General features: G+C 40.9%; 1 protein-coding gene across 7 annotated transcripts in view; it reads right to left on the minus strand.

Annotated features, from left to right (window-relative positions):
• Positions 1-24,827, minus strand: part of tbc1d22a (TBC1 domain family, member 22a) — a 124,880-nt gene that overhangs the window by 51,924 nt on the left and 48,129 nt on the right. For 6 of the 7 annotated variants that reach the window (XR_009786331.1, XR_009786333.1, XR_009786332.1 and 3 more), the window contains exons 12-13: positions 19,691-19,818; positions 13,209-13,304 (exon numbers count right to left, since the gene is read on the minus strand). Coding sequence is in view for 3 of the 7 variants with exons in the window: in XM_061761511.1 (XP_061617495.1) it covers positions 13,209-13,304; positions 19,691-19,818 (224 nt within the window). In the remaining 4 variants the exon portion in view is untranslated. Of the gene's footprint in view, positions 1-11,855; positions 12,103-13,208; positions 13,305-19,690; positions 19,819-24,827 lie in introns of all 7 variants that reach the window. The other variant, XR_009786330.1, reaches the window with a different exon arrangement.

Here is a 24,827-nt window from a genome sequence, read left to right on the forward strand (position 1 = left end):
ATTTAACCAAATGCTAATGCCAGGTATGAATACTAAATGAGCCTTTCAATGTTTCACATTGTATGCTAAAAATGTCATGTAATTAGCAATAAAAGCCCTTAGAGGACATTATTGTAACTCAAACTGTGTTTCAAATTCATTTTGGTTGTATAAACAGATTGAATGCATCCATATAATCATAATAATAATGAAAAACAAATTATTTTGCACTAACTTATAATGGGGCTTCTTATCCCACGCTAAAAACCTTTTTGTTTAAGCCCGCAAACAAACACACACACACACACACACACTACCAATGGCGGAAACATTATCTCCCCAGGTGTTAATTAAGTCATTTTTCATGCAGACACACAAACCACTTGCAGAATATGACCCATTATTTGCTGTTTACTTCTCTCCCTTTGCAAATTAAGCCACTGATTTAACTTTTTGGAGGATATGCTGAGAACAAAAGAAAATGTTGGAAAACATGGCGTCTGGGTTAAACGAAACAACAGTAATCAGCAGTCCCCTGAAAGTCCGCGCGATTGAAAATGGACTAAGTTGTGATGGAAATTTGACAGCGTAGACTACTACATGCGATCAGATTTTACCCCCAGTTGTTTTGATTGTCTTGCTCCGAATCACTGTAAATGATTGGAGTTATGTGGGAGAGCAGCGACCGTGTTAGTCCGAAAAACGTGCACAGTGCTGCCGCCTTGAGAGATTCACCTTGTATCTCAATCGCATCATTCCCCAGAGTCTACTGGGTGGGTTCTGGCTACGTCACACACAGATGTTAGTAAGTCAGTCAAGGGTTTTTAAAGAAAACAAACAAAAAAAGGATAAAAAGAGGGAAAAAAAAAAAAAAAAAAAAAAGAATCATGTCAAGTACAATTTTGCTTGTCAACATTTTCCGAGGCAGTGTGTGAGTATACGGTATGGGCGCGCACACAGTCAATCTCCAAGACTAATGTCTCCCTCTCAAATGGGAACGAGACTGGTTCACGCAACAGATTCCATGTGTGTGTGCATATGTGTGTGTGTGTGTGTGTGCGTGCGCGCTATGGATCAGTGCCCCAAGAGTTTTCATTATCGAGCCCCAAATCATTGCCATGACAACCGGGGTCTATGACCAATCATGGCGCTAATAATCACAGCACAGGACAAATCATGTGGCGACAGTTGACTCCCTGCTCCTCCATGAAAAGATTCTACTAGATAACCCAAATGAGAACTAGAATTATTTTTCTATTTCACATCCATTTCTTCTATGGGACAAAGAGGCCCTATGTTTTATCTCGGTGTGCTCTATATTAAAATGGTGTTTCATTATTGTTTTTCCCTTCCTTGTGTTTTTTAATGAGCGGCTAAGACAATCCTAATGACTTTGCCACTAAAAGCATTTATATTCGGAGTGACGCCATTAAATAACACCAGCTTTTCTCCCACTAATTAAGTTGCCATTCAGTTTACCTTTTTCTTTTACTTATCAGGCACTTTGCCGTGTTTCAATTCTAGCATCTTGAATAACTAAAAAGGTGAAAAGGACTCGGGGAACGTTCTGCGACATCATGATGATTACACCGTGGAAAAATGCTACGGGAGATAATTAAGTAAACATTCATGGCAGATCACAGGCGCTTCGACGTAAACGGAGTTGTCACTTTTTGTGGAAAAAAAAGACAAACGCAATGACAACCTCGTAAAACAGACAAAACAGTTGATGGCTTTGCGCGCTATGTCGATGCTTGCCCCAATTATGTTTGGATGTTGGAACACCGAACAACACAGGTGAAGAACCTTCAAGTATTAAACTCGTCTTTCAATGTCACTACTGAAAGGTTGTTTTTTTCCACCGGAGGATATGCGTCAGAAAATGATGAGTCGACATCAAAACAGGAAATTAAAATGGTTTTGCAGTGGTCTATGTTATATTCCGAGTGTCCATATAGTGGATATTTAAAGGCACGGCATTACTTCTAGATAACTAGCAATATCAAACCCAATTGACTAACTAGAGAACGAGCGAACGAACAAACACATTTTGACTTGGCTAACAGACTGACTGACTAGCTGACTAACTGCATAGCAATCCAAACAAAATTTTCACGAGCGAGTTGAACTAATTATGACGAGCTTCCTAACAACTAGCTCTTCGGGCAATTGTAAACATTTGTTTGAGGGTCTCTCCGTTACTCGCAATTTGCGTCAGTGCTTGGGTTCCTAAATGTATAATTCGAATAATTAGCTTTGGTCAGTGGATCTTGTCGACATGATTATCGTTTTCTGCTTCATGTTTGCTTCTTTCCTTGTGAGCCCTCCAGTTTGAACAAATACGAATAATGGGATAATTTCCTTCCCGTTCCTGTTCTGTGCTTCATTTCAGATGTGTTTATAATGCTAACTGCTCGTGGCTCATCCTTTCCATTAGCCATTAATTCAAAGTACATTTCCAATATGCAAAGCATTATTTCTTGAACTCCAGTGCACGAAAAAAAAAATCCATAACAAGCTGCTTGTTTTTTTTTTTTCCCCCCCCCCGCAATGAAAACTTGGACCTTGACTTTGACCTTCTGCCGCCCCCTCCTCCCAGCCTCCCCCGCTGTTCACAAAGACACACTCCCTCTGAAGTGTTTTCACTGGGAGCATTTGGGGAAAAGAGCGGAAGGAGAAGGAGAGAAAGGGCGCCTGATCGCCTTTCAGGCGGGCCTCTTGCTCATCTGTATTCTGCGGAGCGCCACTATCCGCTCGCCGCTTTCACCGCTCGCCCATACACGCTGCAAAATAGCCAGAGCGCGCGTCAGTATTTATGCTAATGCCTGTCCTCACATGAGCGCAATGCGGTGGCATAATAATACATAACATTTACAATTAAAGAAGAAAGAAACTGTTTTGGGCCGCTGACGTCCTGCCGCGCACATTAAACTGAGGGCAACAGAAACGTTGGTAATGGATCTGGGAGACATTAGAAGTGGTGCTTGCCTCACGTTGTGTTTAATGTTGAAAAATTCTATGCCTTGCCTGAGAGGTCCTCGAAGCCTGGGGCTAGACAGCATGTATTGGCCTCCCCCAAGGCTCTTTGGCGCTCTCTCTTCACCACTCATAACAAACTAAAGATTAAAAAAATAAATAAATCTAAACTAAAGATGAAAAAAAATCTCAATAATACAGTATGATGGACAGATATTCATATTCAGTTCATCGAAAGTGGTTTTTTTGTCAGAACTTGCTAGCAAACATCCCGTGCATCAGAAAATGATTCATAGCTCTTCACTTATTCCACACTTTCTTTTTTAATATAATGGAATATACAATAAAATAAAAGTAAGAAATCACACATACATAGTATACAAGTATCACAGCCTTAGCCATCAGGCTCAAAATAATTGAGCTCAGGTGTATCCTGATGGAGCTTGAGAAGTGATGTGAAGAGCAAAAGCCCAAAGATTGGTGTGCCATGCTCGTGGCATCGTAGGCAGAAAGACTCAAGCCTGTAATTACTGCCAAAGCTGCATCAGACTTTAAATACTTATGTTTTTTTTGTTTTGGGGTCAATGTCTTTATGACACAAAAGTGTTCTCTGTCAATTGACTGTTGTCGTACTAGAGCGGCTCCAACTACCGGAGACAAATTCCTTGTGGTTTTTTTGGACATACTAATGTGGTTTCCAATTTTTTTTCATGTTGTTATTAATGGGTGTTGGGTGGAGAATTGTGGGGAATATGGCTATAACATGAAAAAGTGGAAAAACGTGAAGTGCTATGAATGCTTTCCAGATTTCCAGATGCACTGTACAGCCTCCTGATAATGCAGGAAGTGTAGCACGTGTTAGCATATATCCATAAATCTACGAGGTCCACTAATTGCACGGCTACCATAGGAGGACCGACGGCCGTCTAATCGAGTGTTGCTTTGTGTGTATGCACGCTAAGGCCTCTACGGTGACTGGGGAGCTTCATTAAGGCTATATTTCAGCCTGGGTCTCATCTGCCAGCTATCACTTCTGCGAGGCTAATGTCTTTAATTGCATCCGTCTTGGCTTGCGGGAAGGAGGGTGGTCGGGAACGGGCCGAGAGACACAGGTGGCATGGAACCACGCTGCGAGGCTGCGACAAAGCCAGCTTGTCTCAGTTAATAGACGCGGTTGTAAAGAGTTTAACTGTCTGAAGTTTGTCGCGAACCAAAACAGCAGCACCACAGGACGTAAACAGTCTCTCAGATGAATTGGAGTGTGTAGTCTAAGTTTTCTAAGCAGTAGCATATTTATTAGGGATTAGTTTCTAGCAGGTGGCGACGTGATCACTCCACAATGTTGTGTGTTTCCATGTAACATCACTTGTTGGTTCACCCCAATCTGGCTTCTCACGTCCCCATAAATTGTTTAATATTATTGTGAAAATGTGTTACAATCAAACTCCTCTGACTGTATAGGTGCCTGCTCTACCTGCAATGGAGGAACCCGCTGTATTCCACCACTATTCACAGAAATGCCTCTTCATGGCTTGTATGTTCTCTGGCTAATAAAATAAATGCGTTTTCATTATGTGGCTGTGACATGCGCATGTGGCTTCCTGCTGATATTTAACAATGGATATTCATTTATCCCACAGCACCAACGCATTGATCTGCCATGACTGTACACAGTGTGAGACAAGAAAGGCAATTAGAGCCCTCCATCCCCTTCACTTGGCAAGCCTTAAAGTGCTTAATGGCTATTGATACGAGGGGAAAGCAGATTGTCAATAGAGGTTGACAATTGCTAAGGTTCTTCCTTGAAGAGACTATTGCATTTGCTCAAGTTTTTATGTTGCAACCAGAATGTCGCCTCACTATCTTTGTGTGCTATTTCACTGCCACTCACTCACGCTCCATTCAATTCTTGAATCTCTTCACACACACAACAATCGAGCTAAATTTGAGCATTTTCCCCGACTTCCCATCTAAGTCAGCAAAGGCCTGCTTATCGGATATCTCAAAGATTATGTTGACCGAATAACCTGGGGAGTGGGGTGTATTTAGAGTCATTTTTTGTCAATATTTATCCTGTTCAATGTGAATGATCTCAAATCAGTGGTCAACGCCAAGTTCAGCCAATCTGGAAGCGAATAGAAGTTTAAATATCAACGAAAAATGACAAGGATAAGATTTTGCAACCGCAATGTACTGTAGTTACTCGATAAGCTAACAGTTTGCCAAACTTTCAGCTATTCCTCTACGACTATGCCTTTTTTTTTTTTTTTTGCCACCTGGATGCATTGTGGGACTATGCTGCCTCTCACAGGTCAGTCTTGGTACTACGACATACATATTTTGCGAGGTGTGCTGTGTTTGGTTGGTCATCGCCATTACACACGAGAAGATCAGTAGCACACACACACAGGTCTCTTACATTTTAAAAATTGGTTCTCACATTAAAAAAAAATCTATGTTTGTACCCAGCTTTAGCTGTGACTGGCCATGCATACGTGTTAATTAGCCCGCAGGGTAGGGCTGAGCAATTAATCATTATTGATGAATTCTAATTTATTCGTCAGCATGAATTGGATTTTGTTGAACAAATTTAGATCTTTTATTTTAAGGCCATATCGCCCGGTCATCCTACAAGGGTTAAAAAAATACAGTTAACAAGAGTGCTCAGATTCAGCGCAGACCTTTGCGAAGGCTACTTGATCAAAAGCCACATCAAATAAACCAATCAAACCAAAAGGGCCGTTTCGCTGGCAAGATGAAACTGTGCTAAGTGAAGTGGAGATATGAGTGCTTTAAGCATTTCAAGGTGCCTCGCTGTCATTCCCGTGGTATCGCCGAACAGTGAGGGGCAAAATCCCAGGAGAAAGTAATTGGCGGCGTGATGACAGATGTGTTGTGCAAAAAAAAAAAAAATAAAAAAAAAAAAAAAAAGAATGTACACATTCAAAGAGACACATTTGTGACCAACAGCCGTAAGAAGTGGCCGGTTTTCTCTGACATGCATCATTTCACTTCTAACCTCCTTCAGCTAGCACATCTACATGAACACACACACACACACACACACACACCTATGCAAACCCCACACCATACACACACACACACACACAGTGAGTGTCACCTGCAAGCGCACACTCCAGGTAGCCGGCAGTGGTAATGGTGTTTTGTGGCATCCTGAGGTGTAATGGGCATAGGCACTGCTCTGTCAGGGCCATTAGCTTTCTGTAGCACGTATAATTACACTAAATAGGCCCTGTGGCAAACAGTGGGCGCTAAAAGAGGAGTCGGCTATGTGGGGAGAGGTGTGTATGTGAAAATGACTGGGCCAAGTCATGAAAAGGCAGGTGAATAAAAGCCCACCATTCCAACAGCTAATGAGGCAATTCTCTGCTGATTTCAAAAATTATCTTGTCATTTAATTGTGTATTTGTAATGACACTAAAAATGACCCCAAACAGTTGCCGGGGGCTGACAGGCATTTATTAGACAAGTTATTTGTTCGAGGAGATCTTTAGTGGATTATTATTTTTCATTTATCGAGCTGTATCGTTCGTCTAGCATAATTCTAAAAATGAGCATTTATTTTTTGTTTAATGATCAACCCGTTTCCTCGACCTGATCAGTCTTAAGTTGCAATAGCACAATTCACCAGAATTATGTATGGGCATCCCTTAGCGCTTTCACTGTCGTCTCCATCAGGAATGTCATGAAGAATAGGAAGCGGTTTGCGTGTTCAACAGGAAGAGCACACTTGCATCTTATTGGTAAGACCCTAATCACGCTTAGCTTACCTTAGCTTGGCATACAAAGGAACAAGGTTACTCTATCGCACACAACTCACAGTCAGGGTTTCATGCAATTAAACTACAATGTGAATGCAAACAGACAGTTAATTAAGACACAATCAACAAACTACGGGCAACACAAACACAGTTGGAAGATAATGATTAACATCCTCATCACGGCAAGAATTCAGCATTGAATGCCGCAATGCATGCTGGGAACCAAAGTTAAAGCGAGAAGTATACTGAAGCTGCCAAGCTCTCATCAAAAGTATCTGTACTGATATCTAGCAGAATCTCCCCAGACCCCTAAATGTTACTGTATGTGCTTTACCTGCACGACAGATGGAAATAAAATGCTAGAATATGTACAGCATTATTTATGGGGATGTGAGTTTTTTTTTTTATTTTATTTTTTTTCCCCCTGTCTCTTGAGTACATTGCATTCAGTGACAGGAGAAAAAGGTATGACGAGCATACGTGCTAGCGGGCATGCATCCCAGGTCGTCAGTTAGCGGGAGCGTGCTCACCGATGTGGAACGCCAGAGGGCAGATTGCACGGGGAGTAAACCACCTCCACCCTCCTGCTTTTCATTTAGTGGCTTAACCAAGCCAGCGAACACGGCAGAGAACGTTCACACTTTACTCTCCATACAACGCCTGATAAGCGCTGGCAAATTCATTCATTTGAAATTATTTTCTTCCTGTCTGTTAGTTGAAACCATAAAAGTGAATAAATCGTTCACTCTTAGGAAGCCAAGCAGTGGAGAAGCCAGAACGTCATACGCTGCTGATGTTCTTAAATTCTCATTGAAAACAATTAGCTCACACGTATTTTAACTTCCTTTCATTCCCATCGCAGCCCGTTATGGATAACACGAGTTGAGGTTGCATTACCTTTGACTTTTGTAGCGTGCTCTTTACCTGTTAACTTACGCGTTTAGGCAGAACACTAGTTCAAGGTCTGTATTAGCTTGGAATTTATTTTTGTGATCTCTAACCGTACTTTGCTCCCTTCCTATTGGCATACCGTTCTATTTTCTATGACCGTCAGAACTCTAATTGGGCCTGAATTAGCTGCTTCATCATCCACATGCCTGATCAAATTCTTAACACGCCATTTACAGTGCCGTGAAAAAGTATTAGTCCCCTTCTCAAATTCTTGTATTTTTGCAAACATAAGATGAGCCATTATGTTCTGTTTGGTGAGCAGTGGTTTTTACCTTGGAACTCTGCCATGTATGCCATTTTTGCCCAGTCTCTTCCTTATTCTTGTGTCAAGAACACTGACCTTAACTGAGGCAGGAGTGGCCTGCAGTTCTTTACAAATTGTCCTGAGTTCCTTTGTGGCCTCCTGGATGAGTCATTGCTGTTCTCTTGGGATAATCTCTGTCGTCCAGATTTTGTTTTTTTGTTTTCTCCATGTGAGGATAATAGCTCTCCCTATGGTTCGCTGGAATCCTAAAGCTTTAGAAATGGCTTTTATAACTCTTTCCAGACTGATAGATGTCAATTATTTTATTTCTCGACTCTTCTGGAATTTCTTTGGATCATGTCATTTTGTTGCAGCTTTTTTGATCTTTTGTCCGACTTAATTTTTGTCCACTTGACATTTATTTCTAGATTTAACAAGGGGCATACTTACTTTTTCACACAGGGCCAGGTAACTTTGAATAGTTATTTTTTTCCTTAACGAATAAGATCATTTAAAAACAGCATTTTAAGTTCACTTGGGTTCTTTTTGTCTGATATTTACATTTGTTTGATGATCTTAAAGTAGGGAATCAATGCAAAAATCTAAGAATTTGAGAAGAGGGACAATACTTTTTTTACGCCACTGTACCCCTCATGTCTGCTGCTAGTTAGAATAGATTATGCACCAAATAGGTATCTTAGTCACAAACTGAAGAAGAAATTAGTAACCAGAAGAGTGTGAGTGGGTCTGACAGATATGGGCTGTACGAGTTGATAAGAAGCTGCTCAACAGGGCCTTAAGAACCTGCCAGGCCCACGTCTAAACTCTCACACTCAGCGGCAGGGGCAGAAATCTCTGGGAATTAAACCACTAAAGCTGGGAAGAGCGGGAACATTAACTTTTCGGCTCCCCCGCTGACATTAATCTGTGCCCAAAAACGAGTGTTCTTTTGGGCAGATCAATTTGTGAGGATATTGTGCAGTATTTCCTGCATATTGGTCCAGCGATGGATAAAGTGGGCCACACGATCACACATATCTGTGCTCCATTAAGTGCCGACATGAAGACATTAACAAATGTGTAGTGAGAGCTCATTTGCAGTATATTGTCAAATGCCATGATGACATTTGGCTGAATGCGTTTTGTGCGAAAGGCCAGTTTCGGAGATATGCTTGTGGGAGTGTTTTTTTGTAAGCTAAAATTTCATGGGAAAATAAAAGGGATGAAACATAAGATTCCCCCCCCCTCCCCTCCCCTCCACTCCACTCGCATATGTTGTTTCATACTGTCTATACTTTCTGAGTGCTGTGTGAATAGTGAAAAAAATATGTACACACGTTTGCATTGGTCACAACGTTGCAGAGCGTAATTTAAAAGCCTTTGGTAACCCCGAGTTCAATATGAAATGGAAAGGAATGAAAAGCAGCGCTCTCAACACGAGCGAGACAAACGTGAAAAAGGAGTGATGTCGAGACTGGATTCAAAAGCGCGTCAGGTCGCCAGACTCCTGACACCCACAGACATCTGTCGGTGTGTAACCAGCTCTTCAATGTAACATCATAAAAAGCGTCTAAAGGCCTTCATGTCCTTATATAAATAGACGAGGTCAGCTGCGGTCTCTTTCTGTCTTCTGTTAAGCTTTCTCAACTATCAAGTCTATAGAGCCTTATTGCTGTTCATGAACTATAGTTTTCTTCTACCCAAGCTTAACCATGTAATTTTTGGAGTACAGTGTCACCCTGTGATATCGCAGTGCATAGTTTGCGCCCCAACTAGATCGCAGATTTTTAACCCATCAGTTCTTCTGGCTTTTTAGTTTAAACAGGCAAGTCCGAATGTAGAGTTGCGGGTCGTCAGTGTCGTACCAGGTTGTGCCGCAACATGCCGGGCAGCACTGAGGTTGACTGGAAGATATGCTGCATAATTAGACCAAGAAGAAGAGGCAGAGAAGGCCCCCAACCAACTCTAGCAATAGTTGTTCCCACAGAGTGAAAAGAATATGCGGCTGTGAGGTTTTGTTGTATGCTCTGTTTGGATGTGTTGCTGTTCTATGTGTTAAAAGTAGCGTTCCCCACCCAAGGTTTATAATCACTGTAATGTATACGCTAACGTCTGTCCGCCTGTCCATGGCGTTTCGCATAATATTTAAGCTAGCGGACTTTTGTAAGACGGAATTGTACGGTTTGGTTGAACATGTTTGTGTTCAAATACTGTATACACTCTTTCATTCTCTTTTGTGTGTCAACTTTCCAGTTAACTTCAGCTGGGAGTGACAAACAGTATGAAGAAAGCACACTTTGCCTCTTGTTTGGAGGACTGTGCAAGCGAGACAGGAAGAAGGCAGCAAGGAATACTTTAAAAAGTCTATTTTAAAACATTTAAACATATTTAAACTGTATCATATGGTTTCTCTATCTTGCAGATTTTCACCTTTTGCAGGTAGGTCCGGAACATATTCCCTGTGATAAACAGTGGTTCGCCGTACTTTCTTTTCAAAACCTAATTTTTTGTCCTCAGTACTCCGAACTATAATATTTTCCATTCCCATTTTCTACCCTCTTATTTATACATACCCTGATCTTCGAAACAGTGTGCAACTCTTTATTTTGCTCTCAAGTCTATGAAGATGGATATTTTGCCCTTGGTGCACCAATTGGTAGTCAGTGCAGATTGCAAGCCCGCCGCCATGACTGCACAAGATGCATCAGGTGCTCAGATGTGTCAGTGGGCTCCACATTGACTTAATCATTATGAAATAAATCTGGGTATTTCCGTGAAATCTAAAATACAAGACGATATAAGCTCAATAAACTGACTTGGGTACAGAGTTTGAGTTTAAATTGTGTCAAAATTGAGGAGGATCCATACAAGAGCTCTTCGTGGCGTTTAAGTCCGCCAAATAACAAACGCCGAATCACAATTCTCGCATTTGAATCACAACGAATCAAAGAATAACACACTACGGTGGAACCTCAATTTAAGAACTCAATTGGTTCTTTCACGGGGTTTGTAAATTGAAAAGTTGATAAATTGAACATAATTTTCCCATTAAAAATAATGTAAACAGGAATAATTTGTTCGTCTCAAAAAAATATAAAATAAATAAATATCCCTATTTCGGTAAAAGTTATGCAAAACTCTATTAACCAAGTTTACAACAAGCGGAACTGTCGTCATTCAAATGTAGCTGCAGCCTGCATACTGGGACGGAAGAAGAAACGTTCTGGGCTAGTGATATGCAGTGTCCAACTTTGACAAGGAGAGGACAGCGTTTGCTACTTGGCATTGTCTGGCCAGACTCACATTTTGAACAGAAGAAGAGCCCACGCAATGGGGAAACACCGATATCACGAACGTCCATCCATCCATTTTCTGTAATCAATCGCAGGGCACATAGAAACAAACGAACCATTCGCGCACACATTCACACCTAAGGGCAATTTAGAGTCTTCAATCAACCTACCATGCATGTTTTTGGGATGTGGGAGGAAACCGGAGTACCCAGAGAAAACCCACGCAGGCACGGGGAGAACATGCAAACTCCACACAAGCGGGGCCCGGATTTGAACCCCGGTCCTCATAACTGTGAGGCGGATGTGCTGACCAGTCGCTCACCGTGCCGCCCGATATCACGAACGTTATGAACAAAATGTTCTCTTTTTGCACGCTACAGGGAAATAACAGACAATTAGAAAATTAACTTTTCAAATTAAACATTGAGCAACAAAAATAACTTAATGAAGTTATAAAGGACTGTTTGTCCTTATAAAAAAGGACAAGGAGTCCTTTCTGCACCACGCTACACCAACGACCCCAAACAGTGTCATGTCACGAATCCTTCACAGCCAGTCAGAAATCACAAAAACCTTTAACTTGAACAAACAGGTTGCAACTATGACGACAAAAAATGAAATCCACATTACCTAGAGTTCTTGGCTTGCAGCAGCTTCTTTTCTTGACAACAAGTTGGGATGTAAGTGCCTCGCCTCCGCCCAAATGTTTTCATTTATCCAAACGAGCAACAGCTTTTCCACTTGGTCCAAAAGTTTCTCTTTTGACGACATTTCACTGCCTTGGCCATGCCAGCAGCATCCAAAACGCCGCCCCCCACAGTAGTGGCAATTGTGGACTGACTGCATTTCTTCCATACTGGACTTGCGAGCGCATGCTCTGAAATGCATGTGCCATTGATACACTGTACATTAGTCCTCACAAATGGTCTTCTCTAAGTCCACAGTGAGTCCCTCCCTCTTGCTCGGCTTGTCCGTCATTGTATGTCAAAATGGCACACAATCATGCACGAAGCAAAGTCGAAAACAGGATGCAAAATTTATGATCGCCAATATGTTTGTGTTAAGTGTACTATTAGTCTATTACAGATAAGAACATTACACACACCAGCACCAACAAAATTTAATAGTACCTGTACTGGTACATGTTAGTTTTTGTTCCATGCAAAATTACACACACACACACACACACAAACTGTCCCCTTTTCGATTCAGCCACTGGAAGATCGGCATAGCTATCTAGCGGTGAAAAGCCGAACACCAAAAACATTTTCCAGTCGAGAAATAAACCTGAATTTTTGTTGTTTTTTGGCAATATTATACAGATGCAAAACTTTATAATAGATAGTTTTCAAACAGTCAAATTGGATTTTTCATTCATTGGACTATGAGATCTTGAAATATTTGAAAATGAAGAGGATAAGGATTAACCATTCGATTCTGATTCGGAAGGCATTCGTTAATGTCAATACGAATAGCAAGTCGGAATTTAGAGAGCAATCCGAGGAATAACAAATTAATACATATCTTTCGGAGCCATGTTGAGCTCACACGTACGACAAGCTAAATGTTATTAACGATAAATGAATTATTGGATTTTGTTTGACTTTTGAGGAAAATCCTCCCCAGAAAGGCTTGAACTCCAAACAGTCCCACTTTTGGAACGTTCCATCCACTGTAATATATAGTGGAAGCAGTGCATGTTGGTGTGAGCTGATGATGTACTGCGCCAGTGCAGTGGAAGAGTCATGTCTCCTGTTGAGCAGGCCAGCAAAGTCACCTTCTGGCAGCTGTCGAGCACCATCCACTAATGCACTTGTGACTTCTGAACCTTACAGTTAATGACCATGGAGGTAATGGAGAGGGATGTGGACCATGAACAACTCCACAATTATGGCCTGGTAGATTTCTCGCACACCATATATAGTCTATTGAGCTCTGTGCTACGAGTGCGAGCAGCCAATGTGCTTTTTTTTTTTTTTTTACCTGAAAGTCTCGCTCCTCAAGAATCTCTTTTCTCCACCTCACAAGGAAGGCTGCACAGACGTAGAGATGGAAATGGGAGAAACCCTCGGGTTCAGCCTAGAGGAAACAAAATGAAAAAGTTGCGGCTTGATTTAACTAAGTGAATAATCTCAGTGTTTTACCTCAAACGTGTCCTCCCATTGACTTTTTACAAATACAACCATTAACATAGCAAAAAGTGTAAGTAAGTAAAAAAAATAAATAAAATGAATATTTTATGCTAGAATCCGGAAATACGCATATGCAGAACAACCAAGCGACACAATTCCTCTTTTCTTTGCACGCTTTCTTATTTCAACCCCTCATTATGTTTGGCAGACAGCTTTTTTTTATGAGCAGTGGGGAATTAGAGTCAGAGAAAGACAAAGGATTCCTTGTTCTTATTCATTTTCCTCCAGAGCCCTATCACATGGAGGATAATTACTCGGGTCTTTGAATCCGAGAAGTGTGTGGCCCCTTTAAAGATGGCACCCAATATTCAAAGTGTAAATGGTGAGATGTGTTGAACTAATTCTGGCATGCTTGTCAGGGAGGTTTAGTTACCCATATTCTTTCCCCCCCCCCCCCCTCAAATACAGGGAATTAAAGTGTGTCATTGCGCTCATGCATGTGCCTCTGTGTACGCACTACTACGCCGATGCACATGAGCACGCGCATGGAGTGTGTGCTTTGATAGCAACCTTGTCCTCATTTTGGTTGAAGGAAATCCATGGCTGTTTTCTTGCCGTTTGCCCTACAGTGACTGTTCGAGGGGATGCTTGCGAACAAGCCAAGCGTGGCGTGACGTGACTCATATACGCCGCCCTTGTTGGTCTAACCTGGCAGCTCGCGTCCAAACAACAGGAGAGAGCAAACACAAACAAGGATGAGTGAATATATGAGTGACACGCCAGGAGCGCCGTGTTTATCAGTGGCCAAAGATTTGCTGTTTTAATTTCCTTTTCGTCTCCCGAGTGTGGGTTTTGAGTTCACGGTTGAGGGCACTGGCAAACTTCAACCGGCTATAAAACTGAAAGCCACTCTTATCTTGCTCCCTGGAAAAGCATCTTAAAGCTTTGTGGTATGCTTACCAGGCCGGTAGCTGCCAATGTACCAATTGCTCACCTTTGCATGTCTAATCCAAAACTGTCTTTTGAATACCCTGTTGACCTACGTAAGTAATGTTTCTGCTGGATGCCTTAGCTGTGTCGTCACGTATGTAAACAGTTTGCAATAACATACTGCAATGTGTAAGAGGCTCCAAAACTGTTTTGTTGTGCGAACAGATGTGCTGAAGATATGGTGTTCAGTGCTAAGCTTTGGTAGGAGCATGTTTAAACAATGACTAGTGGTTTGGGTATTTTAAGAAAATTAACTGGGCTTTACTCAAGCGACTTTTGCCAAAAAATGCATTGTCCAAAGGCAAAACATAGGCCCTAACATCCCAACAGATTAATGTTGACAGTAAAAAATGTTAGCCGCATTTGCATCATCCATCACTCTTTGTCTCGTTCCACATCAATTTCTCTCCCTGACACACTCTCCCTCCCTACTGTCCTATTGCGCCGCCACCGCCGCGCCATTTCAATGACGTTCTTGTCATTATCAAATACAAAATAAAGTTTGTCATACTAGTCAAGGTGACTCAGTTAAATCCACACATCTCCTGTTCTGTTGTTATGCCTCGTATCCAGCAGCCCTTGTGCCGCGGCAGCCATATTGGCTGAGACATACTAGACCGGCTGATCAAAGTGGAGAGGAAGTGGGTGAGGAGACAGGATGATGGAGGGGGAATAGAGAAGAGAAAGGGTTGCGTGTGAGCCTCGGAAAGGCAAGGTAAATAAAGACGCGAGTGGGAATATTGCAATGTCACAGAGGCTCCAAACTGCTGCGTCGGTTCTTGCGGGGTTCAAAACATCTCGCAAAACAAACCAGCATGACACGGAGCTTCATTGCTATTCCAACGAAGCGACACAAGACAAGGTGACGGCGCTTGCGGAAGTGATGCAAGATGATCAAGCGCTGATGCAATAATTACACGGGAAGGACATAAAACGTCAGAAACGCTGACGCTTGAGTGACGCGGTAAAAGCACTTTTTGAACGAGCGCTGACAGGAATTTAATGTCACAAAAGTATTTCTTCCATTTATGCAGAAGGAATTTTGACTTAACACCCATTTGAAATTGCAAATTATCATGCGAGGTCTATGACACTAAAGACCCATGAGAAACCACTGGTGATTTGGCAGCTTTTTTCTTGAGCTCAGTGCGCTTCTAGTAACTAAGCACTTGGGTAAATTGGAAGGGACGAACAATTAAAATAATGGGTTTGATGGGTTCCTCGTAAAACTGGAGGTGGAAAAATTACTGGGGGTGAGGATCTTAATCAAACTAATCATATCATTCCATAATCAAGTGCGATCAATCACTAATTTTGCCAGTCTGCCTAAAATGCACCTTGAATATGCTTGCTTTAAGTAAATTAGTTTGTATTACTGTGATGCATATTAAAGATGTTTTTTCTTGAATTTTTAATGTTACTCTCCTCTCAAATGAAAAGCACAGCGATGAGTAAAAAAACAAAAAAAAAACACTTTCAGAAAAGCTGTTAAATGCTTAGAGTGCATGAAATCACAATTCTGTACACTCTGGTATTTTCTACCTGAAAAAGCATGACAAAAATGCAGCCATGTCAGTATAACAAAACATACTAACCTTCAAATTGAACCATTTGTTGTCATTTTTTTTGCATAAAACTCCCGAGTGTATTAATTTATTTGTGCATTCATTGTTTCACATGCAGTATTTGGGAGTTGAATAAATGAAGTAAGAATTACGTCTCTGGATTGTTTTGCTTCGGACACTTTTGGATTCAAATTCCCTTTTTGGTGCTCCGGAGAACATCATAACAGGTGGGTTTACACATGCTTTCGGTTACCTTTGAACATTTCGACATCGAACCTGCGCAGGGGTGTCGAGGTCAGTTGATTGATCATTGCTTCGGCTTGATTGCGAGTTAAAAGTACACTTGCGTAGAGCGTTTGCTGGAACTCAACCTCGGCTGCTTGTGAGCATCCTCCGTTAGCAACAAGTCAAACGGACGTTTGCGATTGTCTTTCGGTTGGTCTGCGCAATTTTAGTTTGATACCCAGTTTAAGTAAAGTCTGATATCAACAATACTTATTTTAAATGTATTCATTAAATAGCAACTACTGTAACGTTTTTTTTCTCTCTCTCTCAAAACAAGTGCAACCCCCTCAAAAAGTAACTTCTTACTCTGTGTACATTCTCAATCAGTTTTGTTTAACTTTACTAGAGAAATGATTTTTAAACCTGTACTTAAAGTTTAAACAGCTACTTTGGTGTTCCTTGTTTTATATACATTTTAAATAATCATAAATATAAAAAAATTTATTGACAAATAATTAGTTCATCAGAATTCTTTTCGTTTCTTGGAATGACCAAAAACAATGCAATTTACCAAGGCTTAAACTGTGACTCATACTATCAACTGAGGCTGTACTGATTTTGTTGAACGTGATGCTGTACAAAAAGAACCTTTATATGGCAAAAGAAGCAACACTATGCAAAAAATAAAAACACCAAAAAAACCCATTCAAAGTCATAATTCCCATATTCATTTATTTTTACACATGCACTGGTCACTCAGCACTGAGCGGCTCCCTACATGGTAAAGTACAGCCACGGCATGAAGAGGAAGCATGATTCAGAGGCTGAAAATGTCACCGTATCACTTTAACAGCCATGCTAATGCTGCCACACTGTGTTACTTGCTAATTTCATGCTCTACGCAACAGGGATAATTTGGTCCCTGTCTGTCTGCCTGCCCGCCCGCCTGCTGGGGAGGAAAAGTGAATGTGTGTTTTTTTTTTTCCACTACATAATTCCTGTGTGTGTGTGTGTCTTTGTGTTTTTAATGTCACTTTCATCCCTTCTGCTAGCAGGATCAAGAGGGACAAATGCATGGCCACTAAAGGCAAAAAAGGGCTAAATAATAAATGATCATTTGGAGAAACAGAGCCAGCCAAATAGGAAGATGCCATAAATTGGTAAAAGAAGAAGAGAATATGAGAGGAATTGAGAGAAAGAGCAAAAGGCTGGCTTGTGCTGGAGCGTGGTAGCTGAACAGATGGTCACCCCACAGAAAGAAGACCACAGCGGAGACATTACAACATTCAGGTTAAAGCCTCCCTTGGAAGGCACACAGACGCTCGGAGGGAAAGGGCAAAGGCTTCCGATTTATCAGGGGCATTGAGAGTGACCCAAAAAACATGTTTGTCTCCAACAGCCTTGCTTTGCATTTCGGTCATTATTGCACATAAAATCAATATCTCGTCTTGTTAAAAAAATAAAATAAAATCTGCCTGTGTACAACTGCCTAATCAATACGTAACAGTGACCATCAGCTATACAGTATAATGAGACGAATAAAGGTTGCACAACCTTAAGTGTCACATCTGATTACACCAGCAATGTGTAATATTACCTTAAAATAACACTGCACAGTGTCCCTATCGCTGCTACAGTCACTCCAAATTAACAGCTGTTTTGGTTAGCATCTGTGCTAAGACTAACGATCGGATATGTATAGCACATTTGATAGATAATTGGAAAGATTTTATATTCAACCGCCAACAACTTTAGTTTGTATATTTATCAATCCGTTCCCACCCAGCAGTTCGTTTGTGATCAATTTTTGTTTTTGTTTTTTTTTGGTCACGTTTCCGCCTACCAGTTTGGTACCATTGTTTGTCCTCACATAGCAAGTTCTGCTTCGTTCGCAATTCTTTTTACATTTACCGGTACATTTTCTATTGTTAAAAGTTCCCACTTCACATTCAGGGTTACGGACAATTTTGTATGGTTCCCTTTTTATTTTATTTATTTATTTATTTTTTTAATTCCCATGAAATAGTTTAACTTGGTTTGCAATGCTCTTTAAAAAAAAAAAAAAAAAAAAAAAACGGCCCCACCTTGAAGTTTAGTTTAATAGTAATTGTTTTCCCTTTTTATATTGTCTCTTATCGAGACGTCTATCTGAATCTGGATGTAAAGCGTTGTAAAGGTTGCCCAGCCCTCGTTCGCTGTGTTGCCAAATCTAGTAGAACAGACAAGAGCGGTTTATAGCTTCTATAATGCTGAAAGTTTTATGAGAGGAAATGGCCCAATTCCCCTACTCGAGTAGGACGACAGGTGACAGAGCCTGCCAAAAAACAGGTGTACTGTGTGTTTGTGCAGTGTACCTGTGTGTGCGATGGGGCTGCCATCCAAACAGCATTGTAGAATCAAATATTTAGGGGGAGGATTACAAGTACAATGTGTAGGTCGGCAACTCACTCGACCGTCATTTCATTTATTTTCCAACTTTCAGACCATTCAGGACAGTTTTTGTATTGTTTTTTTTTTTTTTTTGTAAACACAACAGTAGGTCTACGGTTTTAGAGAACAGTCCGCAATTACAGTCCTGTACATTTTTGTTCTTTTGCACTGATTACACTCGTAACTTATGGGTTATGTGCAGTGGTGTGAACAAGTGTTTGCCCCCTTCCTGATTTCTTTTTTTTTTTTTTTGGTCACAATTAAATGTTTCCTATCATCAAATATATACAAACACTTTTTCACACCACAACATGATATAGAACTGATATATAACTGCTTGTTGCTAAGGTAATGTACAGGAGATCCATTAGCCACAAGACCTTGAACACTGTTTCTTTATGGGCACAAACTTTGAGAAGCTCGATTAAATTTTCAATTATTTTATATAGGAAATAATAATTCAGGACTGTGGGTGACCCATGCTCTTACTTATTAAATCCCTGTCAAGGCAATTCTACGCATTTTTTACTCACCATTTGCCTTGTTTTTTCCTCACTTAAGATGTAAAATTCATACTCTTTCACAAAATGTTCAGTATTAAAGATTTTAGTAAATTGTGTTATGAAGCACACACAATCCCTACATTAATAATGACAAGATTTATTGGGTATTAAATCTTTTAAGAAATGTATCGCGGAATACCACGATGAAAATTAAAGCTCAGTGCCGCTTTATTAATTAGAATTGCCGTTCTTTGTAAATATTGTAAATACATTAGAATTGAAGTGAAATTCTCTCATCTCATCAAACATCACGTTCGAGGACTGGAGAATCCGCTGTATATTTTCAGGAGAGCTCAAGTGCTATCCACACAAGTAGCGGGCGTTGACTCAATAACAAAAAAAAAACATTTGGAGTAAGTGGCGAAGCTAAAAGGATGTTAACCAGCTAGCAAAACTGTAGGCGCTGCTAATAAATAAATACAAGAGGGATTGAATGTGAAAAGAGCAGCACCACAATCACGGAGAGACATGTTTGGAACGCGATTAAGAGCTTGCCCTCTGTCAACAGAGTTACGCCATTGCAGTAAATGTGTGTATATCCTGTAGATGAGTGTGATTACCTGGTAGGTGTCCCAGAGTCTAATAGTGCATCGTAGTGGCAGCTCCCGCATTAAAAGGTTGTTCATCCAGCGAAAGGCAAACTGCAAGTATTCCACCTCGTAATGCTGCATGTGATGATGCACCGACTCTGCAAGATGGAGAAACAACAAGTATATCATATTTTTAAAAGCTCTCAAGGTGACACACATTGCTTTGTGTTGAGATATTTTGTTTACAAGAAAGCCTGTATGGCTTATTTCTTTCTGAGTAAAGATCATTCCATATTAAAAGCTTAAGTCCCGCAATTACCTCCTTGAAGTGGACATCACGGGCATCATAATAGCGTACCAGACACGCACACATAACGGGTATTGATTATCGCATGCCGGCCGCGGAGTGTTGACGCACAACAAAAGGCAGCTTTGTATTCATGGCGATGACATGGCTCTCTTGCTGAATCAGCCTGCCCTGTCTTGCAGTGACCAATTGTGCTGCACTGTCTGCAAGCATGATGAAGGTTTAGAAATGGTATAGTCACAGCTTCCAGCAAGAAAACATTCTAACTTTGCATCCACACAGAAAAAGTGTTACATCCCTATACTGGATTTCATTTGATGACAATACTTTATGAAATGATGTAATCAGAAAATCTCAGGCTTCCATTTCTTTAGGAGAACAATTTGTCCAATGTTTAAGTGCTTTTAGCAGGTGTGTAGGACAAATAATTGCATACTAATAAAGAAAGAGCAGAGATTTTTATAGCAACAAAGACCAAACAGTTAAAAAACATGCCAAATCAAGTTTAACTCATTCGCAGTCTACTTCCTGGTTAATGAGGGACCATTCATGAGATAGTACAGCAAAAAGTACCAGTATGAGGAAAAAATAAATGACCGTAATTTCTCGTGTATAATGCGCATTCCCTCCCCCCCCCCCCCAAAAATGGTGAGAAGTCAATAGTGCGCATTATACATAGGTATAGGGGCAAATGGAAATAAACTTTCACATTTTATAAATATGCCGCCATCTAGTGGTTATGAAAAAGCTGTACACTTTCATTCCAAAACGCCCCTGTCACCTAGTGGTTATAAAAAAAGGTGTAGCCTACACTTTCATTCAAATATGACAGGGGGTACGTATGAGTGCATATGTACAGTTATGCTCATAAGTTTACATACCCAGGCAGAATTTGTAAAATATAGTTGTTTTTTTAATATGACTGATGAATGAACAACAACCATCATTCATGAATTTCTTTATAGTTATGTTTTGTTTAATGATAATGCTTTTCTGAAATGCTTGACCGTTTAATTTGAATCCCATTAAAATAAAATTTAATGTTTCGCTTGGTCCATGTTTTCTTTAAAGAATTGTACCCATCTTACAAATTCTGCCTGGGTAATCAAACATATGAGCACAACTGTGTTTTCTCATTTACTAAATAAAATTAGGGCTGTGAATTTTAAAATAAGAGCAAGCAAATAATAAAAAAAGGATTACGTGTTCAAATAAAGTGCTTAACTTCAGAAATGTTTTTTAAAAACTAACAAAACAAATAATACTTCATGTTTTGATCATCTGGGTAGAAGCAAAATCAAGCATTGTAAAAATGCACTATATCTAGGTAGAAGGGTTTTCCAGAATTTTGAGGTCAACTTTGGGGGTGCGTATTGTACATGGGTGCGCATTATACACGAGAAATTAATTGGACGCATTCACCATTCCACGCACAGTACTTATTTTTTTATATTTATTGTGAAAAAAATATTTTTGTGCAATCGCGCTAACTAACCAACCAGAAAATTAACAGCCACACAAACACTGCCAGTTTGCATTTATAGAGTTTCATTAGCATGTTAAATTGTGCAAGGACATTTTTGTTTTTACTCCATGTCAGGTCAGAGCATTCCTCTCAGTGAGATGAATAGATGAGTCAAAGGAAAACATTTAAAAACTTTGCACCTTTGTTCCTTTTCTATGTTACTGATAAATGTTGCTTATCCGTTAAAGTACCAAAAGATTAAAAATACCGCTATTTATGCAGCGGCTGATATATTTCAAAGCAATCAAACCTGTGACACTCGATCTCCAGTCCACCCACCCACCCACACACACACACACACACACACGTGTGCCTCATAATAGAGCTGTAATTACAGAACTGTCAGAGAGTCTGTGCAAAAAGGCAATTTGGGAGGACCTATGGCATCATTTGACTGACAAGCGCACACACAGACATTACCACTTTCGATACAATTTTCATGTCCGGAACATTATAACAACACCCAGCAATCACTTGAATGAGACCTGTCTAGCAGAGCTCAAGCAAGCATGTTTTAAAATAAAATAAAAAATACAGCTACTATTGCGCGCTTGTCGCTGCAATGTAATTATTACGCGCCGCTGTGAGAGCACACAACATGGCTGCCTCATTAAGGGCGAACGGTGACAGACATCGGCCGACTGCCAAACACTTGAGAACAACTTTTGGACAAAGTTAAATTACGCTAATGAACTTGCTCTGTCTAGTATTAAGACTTGAGCAAACATGAAGAGGAAGCATAGGTTGCCGATTACCGTTTGTCATGAGGAATTATCCCAGTAGGCGAGGAGCTAAAATTAACACACGCACACACATACGACTAAAACTTGTGGCTTTTTAACTCTGGGCTGCAGTCCAGCTGGCACCGCGCTCGGCATGCTGGGTCGGCTGGTTAGTGCGGGCCGAGCAAGGTGGAGGATGACATCGCTCATGGACACTGATTGACTGATGAGTCTTGTCTTCTTTCCTACCGCGGAGCTAAAGTTGAAGACGGAGGCCGCGCTGCTGGCTCATGGCTAGCCAGGCACGGCGAACACGGGACGGTCAGAGGTCGTACAGTGACGAGTGAGTATTTCCCAGCATTGTGCTGAGGAGGACGTTTTGGCTCGACTCTCCTTGGTGCACAGTATAATTGCAACGACACGTTACGTCCTCTCATCTGACCTTTATTTGCACCACACTCTTTCTTTCATTGACTTCTGCTTTCTCCCGCTGCTTTAATATGAGGACAAATCATCAGTACAAATGTATATCATGCCGCATGCAAGTGTGGGGGAAGGAAAGCTTTGTTCTCTTCTGCTTCACATTCCTTGCTTTCCTTGTTCAAGGTAAGCTGATGTGTGACATTTGCTAAGCGAGGCAGACGTACAAACCACTAAACCACCCAGCAAACTAATCCAATCTGAATTCATCAGCCCACAAAGCATTGCCCAAAACCAACTTGTTTAAAAAGACCTTCTTTAGAAGATGATAAAGGGATTTCTTTATGCTCAACAACTAAACTTTAAGGCAATAGTATATTGTTATAACTCATTTGATTAATTTAAGCAGAACTGGAACCTAAAAGGCAAACAGGAGAGTCCATTAACTGTACAGGTAATTATTCCTGGAATCACAAAAACAAAGCGGCTGACCGCAGGGGGACTGCGGGAGTTGGTCACAAATAGTTGCACTTTTAAAGTCAACAGAAGAAATACACGCTCAACTTTAAACAATGTCACGCTTGAAAATGCACATCAACTTTAAACTAGACCTACAGAACAGTATATATTTTTTTCCTATTGGTCTTTTTTCATCCATAATGCTATACAGCATCGCAACCCAACTACCAGCCATTTAACACAATGCAGGCGCACAAAGCACACGCGTCAGTGTGCCTCTCATTTGCATAACTAAATTCACCTTTGGGCAATTTGCATGTTAATGAACTCATGCTAATGCACTTGCTCGCGACAAATACACAGACAGAAGATAAGGGAGCGATAAAGAGATCAGAGAGGCATTTTACGCATGCCAACAAAGTGGCTTGTCTTTGGAGGAGGTAGGGTGCCAAGCGAGGGCGTCGAACAAGGCAAACAGAAGTTTCCCTGAATTGTTACAAGTGGAATAATTATGAGGGGCGGGCAGTGAAAAAATGCTGTTGTTTTTATTCGAGAGCAATCAACACAAGGAAATAAACTTACTTCTGTTTACTCATCTTTTGCTGTCAAAATCTATGTGCTCATTATGCTGACAGAATTAGCTATTAACCCCTCAAGAACGGTGTTAAAGTGGCATTGTTTTAAAAGCTAATGATTGCTGCCCTGTGGTTTCATCAGCCACTAAACAGTTTTTAATCAGGTCTTAAACTACATAGGCATGCAGGTACAGGGAATGGTGGTGTGCCTTTATTTTGCATTTTGGTTCCATCACAGTTATGAAAACAAAGGGAAGAAGGAGGGACAGACAGATCAGCAATCTGCTGCCAATGCTGACCGAGTGCTGCTGACCATTAATTCAATCAAAGAGCAGGCTGAGGTCAATAACATCCATCTACTACGCCCTTTCCTTGACACTCTAGCCATCTCCAAGATCGAAGACTAAGCACTGTGTGATAGGATAGGGGATTGCAGTGTCACAAGTCAAACTTACATCTAATAGGTGCTGCTAAGTCATTTTGAAAAAGTTGACAAGCCATTGAGACGCCCCAAAAATCAGATGCTCTGTTGACAGCAAAGCGAAACGCTATAGTGTAATACGAGAGAAAAGGTATCAGTGATCTCATTAGGGGTGGTAATGTCAAACCAGCGAGGTAGAAAATGTCTGTGCCCCGGCTGTGATGACAGGGCACTTATGGAGTAAGCAAGCAGCGAAACTTGCCGAGTCATATTTTTCAAGCCTTTTGCTGGTGCTGCGCGCTGAAGCTTATGTGTCGCAAGGACATTATTTTGCTTTGTCTTCATTTATTTCTTTTTGAACCCACATTCACGGTCCAAATGCGAACAATCTGTTTTCATTAACACGAGTGCACACATTCTAACATACACTCGCATACTATAACCATGACCTGGACACACAAATGCACACGCTTGGGGGTGTTGAGTTTAGTCTTCTCCTCACCCTGACTGACAAAGAGGGTGACAGCATCATGGGACGTTGCAAGGTTATCCAATAGCATGGTCATTATACAAAGGCACGCTTCAATGAGACATGCTTGACGCATTCGTCGACCTTTTTCTCTCGAACATGTACTGCAGGGGACCTTAAATCTGTGTTTTAGGCCAGCTAAAGCAGTGCTTCCCAAACTTTATTGAGTGAAGGAACATATTTTACGTTGGAAAAATTCCCGACACACC

Source organism: Phyllopteryx taeniolatus, chromosome 22 (assembly GCF_024500385.1).
Source record: "Phyllopteryx taeniolatus isolate TA_2022b chromosome 22, UOR_Ptae_1.2, whole genome shotgun sequence".
NCBI lineage: Eukaryota > Metazoa > Chordata > Actinopteri > Syngnathiformes > Syngnathidae > Phyllopteryx > Phyllopteryx taeniolatus.